The sequence below is a fragment of the Protomyctophum parallelum genome (assembly GCF_964188405.1).
Source record: "Protomyctophum parallelum genome assembly, chromosome: 21".
In the NCBI taxonomy this organism is placed as follows: domain Eukaryota; kingdom Metazoa; phylum Chordata; class Actinopteri; order Myctophiformes; family Myctophidae; genus Protomyctophum; species Protomyctophum parallelum.
The window spans coordinates 32,074,288-32,088,668 of NC_139713.1; the positions used below are offsets into that span (position 1 = coordinate 32,074,288).

The window sequence follows — 14,381 nt, forward strand, 5'->3', positions numbered from 1 at the left end:
GTGTGTATGATGTACCGGAGCGGAGGGAGCGGGTGGAGGCTGGGGGTTCAAGGAGTTCAATTTATTCTATTATCTTCTACCTTCTGGCCAGGATACCTTGCATTTTCGGTAGAGTAGATAATGTAGAAAATGTAAATTAAAAGGATACGTCAATTTCAAACATGTTTGGGGTACTTTGTACGACTACTTGGGCTTTTGTGAACATGAACACCCGGCCCAGACAGTATTTTAAGTGTCTTGATTCAGTATTTAGATGTTTGACATTGTTTTTTAGAAAACCCATTGTAACTACAAACGCTATTTGAAGCATTTTAGATTCATTCAATACACCCGTCCTTGGTTCTGGTGACTGATATTGTCCTTCCAATGCATGAGGAGACCGTGTTTTTATGATTTATTTTCATTATATGTGCACGCGCACGCACACGTGCACGCACACACACACACACACACACACACACACACAAAGCTCTAAACTGTGGCAGCTCCAACTGTGGCACCCCAAAATCAAGAGGATTTTATTATATATTTTTTGCCTCTCTCTCTCTCTCTCAGTGCCGGTTGTAGGAGTCAGGCGGCCCTAAGCAAGATTATTTTTTGTGCCCCCCCCCCATGCACTGTCACGCCGGGGGGTGGTCCAGAAATAAATTGTACATTTGCGATGAAAATGCTTTAATCTGGTGCACTTTGAGATCAAAATTAAGAGGCTAGATCTATAAAGAACTACACACATCATATTAGATTATTTTATCATCTTTACTGTGCTATTGCCAACAATTCAATTAACCAACTGCAAGCAGCTGCAAACCATTTCACCTGTGGGCAGTGGGCCACAGGTGTATTGCATAATGCAATTTGCATTCAACTGCATGTGTCATATACATATTATCAAATTATTCTTTTGTGTCTTAATCTTTTCTTTTTTTTAAGATAAAATAGATGTTCTAAAACCCAATACTTGATTCTGATTGGCTGGTTACAGTCTTGTGACCGGTGTAAATTTCACCGATAATCCACACCTTCAATCACTTTATATCATTCGCAGATGATTCCACATCTCTGTAGCTGTACTGGGGAAGGGGAGCGCTTGATTGCTTTACAAACACATGCCGTGCGGGCGTCTAAGCACCGCCCGGCTCATACGACTGTGAACGTGTGGCTCCAGGCAGCCCCGTAAAGACATCAAGCACTATTCTCCTGTCACATAGGCTACTTGCCCAAAACAAGCAAGTGATGTGGCTCGCTCTGGTGGCGCAAAGCGTAGCTACTTTTGTGTATTTAATAGTTGTATTAGGTTAATATTTATATGTTTGTAACCGTTTTAGAAAAGCAATAAGCCACGAGAGGTCTCAGGTTACCGGGTATTTTACAATGGCTGGGGGCGTAGGCAGACCCGATGCGGAAAGCTCAAACTGCGACGTGTTTGGAGCTCGTAGACCTGCTATTTTAGCAATTGTTTAAGTTGGAATCCTGAATTATTTTTAGCTACCGGTATTTCTGAATTGGAATCCTGAAAATTAACATTTTTATTTAATGTCAAATACATTAATATGTTCTTATGTTAAAGGAGCATTCAGTAATTTGGGTGATTTTGAAAAAATCCCGGTCCGACCTGGTAACCAGTTGTGCACATGCACGCACTATAGTGGTGGGACACGCAACAGGCCAACAGCACACACACCAAGGCCCGCCACCGCTCGATCATCATTGGCGGAAGGCCCATCTCTATCCTAATTGGATGACGGCTGGGCCACCTAGCCAAAAACGAAACCTACGTTTCTTTTTACCCGAGGGGTTAACTGGGGACAGGGAGGAACTCCTATGGTCAGCACACTCACACTCACAACAAAACAAGTGATATTTGAATTAAGTGAAATCACTGAATATACCTTTAACTTTATGAACTTAAATGCAAATACATTGGACATAAAAAAGACTATAGTACTAGTCATCAAGCTACTAATATAGACTAAAGCGGGTCATGCTTGCATGTTTGGAATTGTAACAGCTGAAATCAATAATATATCAGTATTCCAATATTAAGCTGCGGGCCGCATTAAGTGAAGGTAGCCCATGTATGGGATAGGGGATACATAAAAAATAGAATAAAACTTCTCCCTGGGATGTGGCCCCCTCAGTGGTTGTGGCCCTAAGCGACCGCTTGTATTTCTTATGCCTAGAACCCCCCCCCCCCCCTCCCTCTCTCTCTCTCTCTCTCTCTCTCTCTCCATCTTCAAAGTAAGACATTTTGACTCATGTTCTCACATGATGGTCCTATATCTGGCTTTGAGCTTGTGTGTGCCCACCTCTCGCCCACACTCACACTCGTTACTCTTTGTGTATAACACTGTATTGATAATGTGAGGATGCATTATTGCGATGTCTTGAATATTTCACCTTTATTGCTGCCATAAAATGTATACAAAAAAAACTGGGAATGAAATTGTGTGCAGGATCTCTGTCAGGATGTAGAAGGGGGTGTGCCGCCTAAAAGGTATGGGAACTGCTGATTAACAACTTATACATGTTTGGGTCAGAGCAATAAGCGAAACGTGCAGCCACAAGAACCAAGGGGCAGTTTTGACTCATTGGAAATCTGTACATTTGCAGCCAAAATTAAAATGACCTCTCCTCTACCACAAATAAAAAACTGTACCACCCCCACCTAACATTGCATAAACATAGATTTAGTCTATGTATGACTGATAGGAAATTAATAGAGATGCTTTGCACAAAAAAAACAAAAAACACAAAAGAACAGAACAGAACAGAACAGTATTGCAATTATTATTCTTAAATATCACTTTTATGGAGATATAAGCAGTATAAGTATAGGCCTATTAGTCTTGCCAAGTTTTAAAATGGTATTATTAAACCCTTTCGGCTTCAAAGGCGCAATAAATGCAGGTGACTCTTTCTACTCTATCTCCCGGGCCTAACAAAACCATTTCATGGGAAGTGAGCCACACAATCATCACAGTACAAATATAATAACACCATAAAGCATGTAAGACACAGAGAGAGAGAGTGTGTGTGTGTGTGTGTGTGTGCGTCCGTGCGTGCGTGCGTGGCTGCGTGCGTGCATACCAACCTGTTTCCTGGTCACAGAGCTGTTCGCAGGGCTCGGTGGTCCTCTGGCCACAGTAATCCCTGATCCACTGGGTAGATGCGTTTGTCTGATAGTACAAGGTTAACTTGGCGGGGTTAAGCCAATTAGAAACGTCCAGGAAGCTGCCCATGCTCACCACAAAGCTGCTTCCTGGAAAAAAAATGGGAAAAAAAGAAGAAACACAAAACATTTAACCAAAAAGGATTTCTCCATACGAAACACCCAAGGCCTGATGACAACATTAAGGAATAAATTGCAAATTAGCGACGTGTTACTTGTTTGTAACATTTTTTATCCACCTCCTGTCACTATTTAAATGAGCAATTGGTAATTAAGGCTTCTAATTAGGATATTGACGGTATATCCTTTGTAAATGGGGCTAGGAAAGGACTATAGGAGGCTATAGGTTTTCACAAACCAGCCAGTTAACAGTATGAAAGAGGATGCTCATGCGAGCTGTCTTATCGTTATGCCCTCCCATTCCCATTTCCCAGACCAATCATTACACTCCAATCACTGAACAGATTATCACTAATTGATGTCAAAGACTATTTACTCCAAAGGGAGCGTAGAGAAGATTGGGTTTCTGTTCTCTTCAAGGATATAGATCCTAACAACTCCTCTGTGCTGAGAGGAGAAATAATTTGTGTGAGCATAATTTGTGTTTATAGGTGAATGTATAGGTATATAGGAATCTATTAGCAGATTCGGTTCTGCTCAGAAGCTATATACAATAGGAGCAGTAAAGTATTCATCTGGATTGATTTAAAAATATAAAAAATGTAATAAAAATACTTGTAGATGTATAGGTGGAGACACATCGAGGAAGTCCTGACATTGTGCATTTGCATCTCTTTTACTACAATGTTTTTGTGTGTCTTACTATTCCTGCTATTTCCTTGTGGTGCTCCATGTTGGACTTGTCTCATCCCACCGATCCCTCTAATCTGTCTAGGTCACCGCAATGTATCTGCGGAAGGAGGACTTTGGAAGTGACAATCAGCAAGCCAGCATGCTGAATTAATTCCAGCCCACGCCTCCCTCCACGCCTCCAGTCTCTACAATAGACTCTGTCTGTGCATAACCATAGTCCTGTGTCTCCAAAAAGTGACATACTCTATGTGCCAGAACTCCTGTTCTGGTTCAGTTTCCCAAAGCAGATTTGAACTGGAAACATGACATCTTTGTGTGTTTCTGTTTCAAATCTGCTGCTGAGCAAATTAAACAAAGCTTGGTAAACTGAACCAGAACACAGGTATGCCACCTTCTAGAGCCCAATGCAGGACTCCAGTTACGCACAGAGCATAATCCATATGCGGACAGTCAGCCCTGCAGAGAAAACTGCTACCCCTGTCGCTCCCTCAGAACCCAATAGCTTCAGCCACTGGCCCAGGCTTCAGAGGTATACTTCGTTTTAGAGGTTTTACATCTACCAGAGGAAGCTCTTTTCCATGTCTATATCCCTCCACCCCTCAAACAGACCCCCCCCCCCCTCCTCTGCTGAAGCTGTCATTCCCTTCTTTGATAAGGAGGTTGATGATATCAGAAGCTCTTTCTCCCAGCCTCCAACTAAATCGGTCAATTATAATTCATCTAGTCTTGCTGATATGTCTGGGGAAATCTAAAGTCAATGTATGGGCTATATATAGGACAGCAACGCTGTTGGCAAACCACTGCTGTCCACTGCTTTGAAAACAAATCACACAATCACTCAAATATGAAGGACCACCCCAAAGTATTTTTTTTGCATTGCTTCTGAGATTATGTTTATTTATTTTCGGAATAATTCCCAACAAGTTCAGCCCCTTCATTGAAATAGAATGTTAGACATCAGTAGGCATAGATATCTGTAGACTACCTAACGCTAACCCCAACAACTCTCCAGAAGAGAAACTTGTGTCTGTAAGATAGATATCGAGTGATCTATTAGAATTAGATAATGTCATTAATGCCCAGGATTTCAATCTGTACTGCACTTAATTGTTTTCTTGCCATTCAATTTACCTGACCATGTATGCTGTTGGTTGACTAGGATGCATGAATACAATTTACTCCCTGCACTTTGTAAGTCACTCCGGATAAGAGGTTCCGTTTAGGCATTTCATTCCTAAATGGTGAACTGAAATTGGGGAAATAAAGATACTAGTTTAACTAAAAGTTCGAAATAAGAGAAAAGAGAAAACCTGCATGAGGACTGGAAAGAGTTAAATAAGTATGACATAGAAAATGGATCTTGCAATATATAGTACCCTTTTGTCATTGGAAAATTGAATATCCAAAGGAATGCATATCTCTGCCTAATCGCCTTACATCTTTGATCTTAGAGCAGTGTTGTATTGTTTAATCTCCTTCATCCACTCAGTGCCAGACAAGTACCCAAACATCAAATTCAGTCCGTCATGACTCTCAAGGATAGTGGGCTTATAGTATTTGCTGAGTATCTGACACTACAGTGCGTAGCCTATACAGTATATGCATAATGGGGGGGGGGGGGTTATTATTTTGGCATGCAGAGTGGATAATGTCATTTAAAATCATATTTCACCATAATAAAAATAATTATGAAAACTCCAACTGTAGCCTTCTTCTTCAATATAATAGGTTAAGTCAACCAACTGCATGGCTCCTATAACCTGGCAACCAGCTAGTGCCAGTTGGTCATCAGCAAGACACCATCTGGTATATCCTACCTTGAAACATTTTACTGACCGCTTTGCATCTGTTTGGCTAACACACTTATTCATGGAAGCTACTGTAGCATGTCTAGTTTAAGGTGCGTAATGATACCCAGATGTATCCGGAAAATATAATTTGTTGAATGAGAACACAAGGTTCTTACTATTTGCAAGACGTTCCATAACTCCACTTCACCCCCAATGGGATACATGTGACATGTAGCTCCAATGTGTAGGTTCTCTGATGTTTGGTATGATTAAAAGAATACTAATAATAATAATACTATATATTAGTATCAATTATGTCAAGAAGCACAGTTGATATCTTGGTTTTACGGAATATACAGAAAGTACATTTTGGTTAAGTAATGTGCACATCGTGCATTTCAAGAACTAGACAGGCTCCAGTGGCAGAGGCACTGTTCAGCTGATGTGTGGATGCATAGCTTTAGAAGATAAGATGATCATTAATTAAGTTATCCATGTTCCTCATAATCTCTCCACTCCATATTGTCTATCTTTCTCACTCCCTGGATTTGTCCAATCCCCCTCTCCTCTCCCTCCCTGTGAGGGTTAAGCCGTAGTACACTGGTGCCTCTTGGTATTCTGCTAAATCATTTTCCATGAGCACACCTTGCATACTGGCACGATTTTAAAATAGGCCAGCAATGAAGCAAATCTATGGGTGCTTAGTATCCTCGATTAAGCCAAATTGATTAACCAATGAATTACTTTAAATTAGTAAGTAGTTATAGTTACTGGTTACTTTACTTAACTTTTACATTACTTTTATTTATTTATGTAGCTTCAATATTAATGTATACATTTTAGTGTTGCTGTGGCACAAAACGACAATTGTCATCCATTGTGCTATGAAAATCAACAACAACATTGAAACCAGTCTTTTTAGAGGGATAAGGAACGCGCCTCCATGTTCAATGTGGAGGCAATCTTGCAACAACAAGAAAAGAAAATGTTTAAAAGTTGGTGGTCTGACTGGTCACTTTGTGAGTTATAGTTTGTTTGTGGAAAGGATGGCAGAAACCCAGAGATAAATTAACTAATACAAAATTAAAACTCTGGATTTTACTGTGTGTAAAAGCAATACTGTTTACAGTTTACGTTACAGACATTTTACTGTAAACCCCAAATCATTCAGGGTTTAGAATGAGGATAAAGCAAGCCCTAGAATATGTGGGCATTGAACTATCTTATAAATAAAGTCCAAAACAACCAACAAAATGGAGGAAGGTGTACACTTAACTCAAGAGTGTGTACAAATGGAACCAATTATGGGTCCATTCGGTTTCATTTGTACACTCATTTGTAAATACATTGAAATAAATAAATACATCTGGAATTTAAAGTGCAGAGGTTGACCTGTGCTTTTTTCCCCCTTTTCACACAGAGTTTCAAAACAAATTGAATATGCAGGGACATTCTACTGAATGCTTTGCACTTACCATCAGCAACAAAGTGCTCAGGCACATGGAGGGTGACTTTGACTGTGAGGGGGCAGGAATTCTGCGTAGCATAGACAATGGCAAGGACACACGTGCTGATGGTGATCAACGTCAAGGTGGCCTTGTTCAGGGGACTGTGTGGGTGGCCTGGAGGGAGGGAAAAAAATACCTTAAGGCACATGTCAAGCAGGATATGGTTCACAACACATGATATAATGACTACATTTTTATCATGAATGACAAAATGGCAGTACCCACCCCACACACACCATCACACTCTCTCTCCTTTGCATGAAAGCACACGTGCACATGCACCCCCCCTCCCCCCACACCCCCCCCCCCCCCCCCCACACACACACACACACACACACACACACACACACACACACACACACACACAACTAAAGACCACCTTCAGCACCTTCAGTCAACCTTCTAACCAACCTTTAAGCTTTTTGAAGAAGAAAAAAAGAGAGTTGGCTGATTTACTTTCAGCACAAGACAATAAAAGATGAGTTGAAGGACCAAGCCTCCTTCCAGCAGCCTAGAATCTTCCGTCAACATGATGTACGATCCTATCGCCACTGACAGGGTTATAGATTGGTTGTTTTGGTTGCCCTTTGGCTCTCTCCAGGCTCCCATTTCCAAGCCAGGATGAAGGGAGTGAAATGAGCTGCTTATCTTCTTTCTACCTGTATTCATCATGAGGTAGGCAGGTTGATATCGAGATTACTAGAATGCACTGGAAAATGCATGGGAAAAGGCACAGCCTTGGCGTGTGAAAGTTTTCGTACTGTAAATAGCTGTCACTGTTTATACGTGTGCGGAGGAAAACAACAATTTTCATTTTGCAGCCTAAAGTGTGCCTAAAGTGAAAGTAAAATGACTTAATATCAAATATCACACATGTACTCGGCATTAGCAGTCAAATTAATCCCAAGGTCCGGGAACCTGGGCTGCAACCTGGGCAGCCTGACAGTGTGTCGAGGGTTCGGGTCCCATTCTCGGCGGCCTTCATGCGTGTCATGCGTGCATCTCTCTATCTCCCCCATTTCCTGTCAGTCTACTGTATCTACTGTATATCATTATTTTTATGATGGATGGATGGATGGATAAATCCCAACCTTCATTTACACTAACACTAGCTAGATTCTTCTATATACAGGTTTAATGTTTAATGTTTGTTTTGTCCCCAACACAAACATTAAATCCCATTAACAATAAAGAGAATTTAATGTTTGTTTTGACACCATTTGTTTTACATCATCATTACATCACCTAATCATACCAAATTCCCTTTGAATTTGGTATGATGTAAGATGAGTGTTGTAAGATGTAAGAGTTGTAAGAGTGCCCCTCACTTCACACAGGTGTGATTTTTATATTTAGCTATAGTGTAGATATTTGTCCTAAGACAAACATTAAATCCCATTGACAATGAATGGATAATTGATGTCATATCGGTATGTAGCAAATCGGTATTTTTGTTAAATTCCCATTGAGAATGAATGGAAAATGTTCATCATGTGTCTGAGGCTGCAAATGAATACATTTTTATAATGAATAAAAATAATGAATGAATGAATGAAGGAATGAATCCCAAACTTAATTTACACTAACACTATACAGTAGCTATAGATTCTGAGAACAAGGTAGTTGAGGTTAGTGTTTGTCTATCCTATGTACTATAAAGATAAAGATCAGGTTGTGGCTGGTTATGTCTGCATGTCTGTGGCAGTAGCGCAGATGCAACAGACAAATAAATATGGCACATCCAGCTGAAGGCTTGCGTTTTCCCCTGGGTGGGGTTGTTATAGATGTATAACTCCCTGCTCTTAAATGGCGTTCTTCTAATGTGCTGAGCATTGAGTAAGCCTGAACGCCAATAAATATAATATTCACACCTGGATTTACATTGTATAAATAAAATTGCTCTCAAGCTATTAATGTTCTCAATCTATTCATGAGATATCTGACCGAATTAGCATTTATGGCAAGTATGCACAGAATGTCTATGCGTTCATCCACGGGGGTATTTGGGACGCACGCACACACACATCAACAATCAGGGGTGGCAGTGGAACAGGAGGTACTGTAGAGTGGCCGCTTGGGAATAGGTTCCCGGGTTTGATCCCGGGCTCCCCCAGTGTTACTGTCGAAGTGTCGTTGAGCAAGACACTGAACCTCTAACTGCGATGAGCAGGTGCCTTGCATGGTTTCCTGCACCATCGGTGTGTGAAAGTACAGTACTGTATGTTCGAATGGGTGAATGTAATGCACAATGTGTATGGATTAGCTACAGATGATAAGGAGCGACTGCTGATTGGTCCTGTCACTCTTGTCAGTCTATCTACCAATTTTGAGGACAGAGATGTGAATTCAGTGCTTCACTTTTACTTTCCAAATGGTATGGAGTATAGGGACTGGAGGGACAATACGATGGTACTTTGACTTCTACCACCTCTAGTACAATGTGTTTCGGTAATGTACTGTAATTTCATTCTGCCAGCAGCTTTAATGAATAACCTAGCTAAAGCTAGTCCCGTTTTAATTGGTGTGCAGTATATTGTATATTTATAGACTGTAAAGTTTATCCAAAGCAATGTACAAAGTGCGTTAACCTGAGACACGCACACATGCACACGCACACACACACATGTACACAAACGCACGCATGCACGCACGCACGCACGCACGCACGCACACCAGAGGCAACCATGCACAACACACAAGGAACCGACATGCTCGTCGGGAACAGTTAGTTAGTGCTCAAGGACACTTGACTTCGACACAATGCCAAGAGGAACTAAGTTATTGAACCGGGACCTTGGGCCAGACAGCCTCTCTACCTCCCGAGACGCCTTGTATACTGCATTCTCAGCATGCTATGTGTTGTGTACACGGAGGTTGGAGTGTAGACATGGCTATGAGTGTGCAAGAGTGCTTCCATGCTGTCAAACTGCGCATTACACAGTGGAGTAAGGAAAAGTCACGACAAGATAAAGAGAGAATGCAAGGCAGGGAGTCAGCAGACAGGACAGATCGCAGAGGATGCACGGTGATACAAGATGACCCCAAGTGTGTTTAAACATAAAACATTGCAAGAAATAGGTAAAGTCAAGAAATAGGGAAAGAAATGTGCAGAAGAAATGTTTTTAGGCAACTGCCATTTTAATATTTACAGAAATTATTCTAAAACCATATTAGTACAAAGTAAACTCCCTGTTTCATAACTGCAGGGTCCTCTGAAACTATTGCAGACAAACACTGAAGTGTAGTTACTTGGTTTTCAAACAGCAAATGGCAATGTGTACTGTATGTGTGTATGTATGCGTACATGCGTGCGTGATATGAAATGTGAGCTTACTTAGCTTACCATAACCACAGTGCGTGTGTGTGCGCGTGCGTGCGTGCGTGCATCTTTCCAGCTGACGGTCGTTAATGCATCAAGGAAGACAATTATGATTCCGCAACTTTCAAATACTGTAGGTATTCTACATCTATTCTAAGATTAATGAAAAAAAAAAGCTTTCCCCTTGGGGAAAACTAATTGGGGAACCCTGCCATACACATACTGCATGCATCAAAACACAGTGAAGGGAAGATCAACGCACTTTAACAAAATAAAGATGTATAACACTTTTCCAGTGGGCAGCGTTAAAAATGCATTCAACTACATACTGTAATATATAGGCTACTGTAGATTTTACAAATATGTTATGTTCACCTCTGTGGCTCTTTTTATCACTCTTAGTCCATCTCCCTGAAGAAAGACCAATCATTTTGCAGTCGGCCTTAACCTTGACATAGTTGTCAGACTCATGCCATGCTACATCTTTCACAGTTGTGTGGCCACAGGGAGCAGCTAATGCATGCCAGCAGTGTCCTTTTAAAAGGAATTCACTGTAAGACTAATACACTATCAGCGCTGCCACATAGATATGACCACTGCCACATAGATACGCACAGACACTCAAAAACAAAGTATTCACAAACATATTCACAAATATTCACAAATACAGATGCATAACAGGTTTTTTTGTCATTGTGTCCGAGTATATACACATGACCCTTCATTGAAATACACACAAACTGTACGGATGCACTATGCACTAATGAACAAAGACAAGCACATGCACACATTGACACATCACACACGCGCGCACACGCACAAAGAGGAAGTGCACTCCCGATCACATATCACCGTGTCATTCGGCAGGCCAAAATCATGTTTCCCATTACGGTTATTATTTGACTCAGCTTTGCTTATCGCCATGCAGCCTCCATTTACATCGGCTCATATATCTGCTCAGAGAGTCACTGAGCTGTGCCATGGTGTGCACTTAAAACCACACCGGGGAGGGGCACAAATCCTTCCTGCTTCCAGCTATGCTGACAAATCAGGACCTTTGGTCTCCAGTGGTACTTATACTTGTACTTATACTATGCCATTAATATACCTTAGAGCTGTTGAGTGGAAATAATGCGAGGTCCGAAACTGGAGGTCTGAAACGTGGGGTCGGTCATGTGATCAGTAGCCTCGGAAACCCAGACGTTTTATTTCCTGGAATGTGATCAGTAACATCACGAAGTACATCTCAGTGACATCACAAAGATGTACTTTATAATGTTACTGATCACATGAACCCACGTTTCAGACCTTGCGTTATTTTATTATTTCCTGTAAGGTATATTAATGACATAGTAAAATGTTGAAAATGAGTGGTATTCCCCTTTACTTAAGCAAAACGTAGAAATACCGCAATATAGTAATACTCTTCTAGTAGACAGAAGGCCTCCATTCCTTATTTTACTTGAGTAAATGTACAAAACATTATTGTTTAAATCTACCCATCTATTATTTAACTGAAATAACCAGTCAGATAATTGTAGTGGATCAAAATTGTACTTAAGTACATTACTTGAGTACGGTAGGTACTTTCCACCACTGCTGGTCTTATTCGTCCCAGCCACTGCGCATCCCTCTTCCAGAATATAGTCCCCTCACAGTTGCTTGGCATTTTTCCAATATCCCTCTACTGTCAACACAGTGAATTTAGCCTAGGAATGTATTTTTCTAAGATATTTGTGCTTTGTGGCCAACTTAGTTTAGTTTTCTTTCCTTACAGCGCTCTCAAGGTTCAGCCACAGGTGAGCTGGCAGGGGTCTCCTTTTGTTTTGACTTGACACAGGTTGCTCCAGGGCAAATTTAATTGAATTCCACCGTGAGGATAGGATGATATTTAAAGTTTCTGTCTTCTCTATTTTTACTGTATTATGTGTTGTTCCCCTCCGCTTCTCTTGCCTTACTCACAGTGTGCAGTGAGCAAGTGGGACATCTCTGCAAAAATAAATACCCACATCCGTCTCCATTGCCTCTCACCTTTGCTGCGTCTGCGCCCCCTGTGCTGCTCTGTGTAGAACTTCATTTGGTTGTCATCATCAGGCTCTGACCCTGAATCGCCTTGTCGGCCGAAAACACCCCCGGACACTGCCACAGAGAGAAAAGAAGACGACGACGAAAAAAAGAGTGAGTAACAAATTATGTGTGAATACAAAAGAGTATGTTGGTGTTACAGTACAAATCCTTAAAGTAATGAGTCCTTAGAAGCAGTGATATAAAGAGATGAAGAACTTATGCAGGGGGGAGAAACTATTTTATTTCACAAGGATCTGTGAAAATGGAAGAAGAAATGGCCCGACCATCTTCTTGGTTCATAAATAAACCCAAGATATCCTGTAGCCAGCTTGCCAACGTCAGTCGGATCCAGTCCAGTAGTCAAAGTAATCCATTCCAAGTATCCCAGTCCAGCTCAATTCAGGTCACTTCAGCCTAAAACAACACAGGCTTGACAGGTCTAGTCCAGTAGTCCGTCCCAGTTCAGTTCCATTCAACTTGGTTCAGTCCAGTTACCATAAAAATCCCACCCGAAAACGTATAATGTACACTGTACGAAAACAGACAGACAGGACCTGCAATGTGAGATAGGACAAACTGGATAGGACAAGTCAGGCCAGGCCAGGCCAGGCCAGAAACAGGACAAACGTTCTGGACTTGCTGGAGGCAGAAAGGACTAAAGTAATGGCCTGGCTGGGACGGGACAGCGCAGAGCCAGGACGAAGGTTCTGGCCTTGCTGGAGGCAGGGCAGAAGTAATGGACTGATTAGGGCAGGACAGGACAAAGGTATTGGTCTGGTTGGAGGCATATCAGAGAGTGACGAAGCAGGACTGTAGAAACAAAGAAAGTACAGAGGAACAGACTGAGGATACAAGAAACAGGGGCAGAAAGGAGGGCCTAATTTGCATTGTGAGGACACAAACAAATGGACCAACAGACACTCAATGGGACAGGCGCACACGCATGCACGCACACACACACACGCACGCACACACACACACACAAAGCAAGAGGAAAGTACAAGTCTGCCCTGGGATTATTGCAATATATACCATATACAACAATACAAAAAATTGTGAATTATCCTTTAATTTAATTTATATCAGTGTGTTTTTTCTTCTTTTGCAACACAGAATAGAGGCTATTTTGCATGAATATGAATGCAGGTCTGCCTTGAGATTTGACTTGACTTTGCCCTTTGGTGTGCCTTGGGCACAAAATGTTTGAAAACCACTGCTGTAGACAGAAAGGCAGACGGAGAGACACACAGTAAACAATAATTTATTAATCTAAAGCTCAAAAGGTTTACTTTGACCTCGCTTTGTCCTTGTTTTACTCAGAACCTTTAAATATGGCACTGTAGGGATGAAACACTTCCGTTTGGCAAAAGTGCTAGGAAATATTTAACCAGGGCTTTAACCAGGCAGTATGAATGTAACATTTCCCATGGAAATGAATTCAGTCATTATGTGTGGAGGGCAAATTCATCCTAGCCTGGTATCTCTTGTGGCAACATCATTGTAAGCCTTTACAAAAAATAGTCAGCAAAGGAGTGCTGTAAGTCAAAATATTGAAACTGTCAAGAGAACTGTCAAGAGAAACGATGAAAAGCCTGAAATATGACAACTATCCACAGTGTAAGTCATATGGCTAGAAAACCCTATGATTTTTGCACTGTCCAATATTCAAGAGAACCCAAAAGCCTGAAATATGACAACACAGTGGAAGCAATATG

The 14,381-nt window shown here is 41.3% G+C and overlaps 1 protein-coding gene across 1 annotated transcript in view; it reads right to left on the reverse strand.

Moving 5' to 3' along the window:
- The window catches only part of astn2 (astrotactin 2), a gene marked incomplete at its 5' end in the record, with an annotated part of 505,571 nt that overhangs the window by 292,957 nt on the left and 198,233 nt on the right, over positions 1 to 14,381 (reverse strand). Inside the window, 3 exons of the mRNA XM_083793933.1 lie at positions 3,092 to 3,259; positions 7,248 to 7,394; positions 12,631 to 12,738. Coding sequence (XP_083650059.1) covers positions 3,092 to 3,259; positions 7,248 to 7,394; positions 12,631 to 12,738 — 423 coding nt within the window. The remainder of the gene's footprint in view (positions 1 to 3,091; positions 3,260 to 7,247; positions 7,395 to 12,630; positions 12,739 to 14,381) is intronic.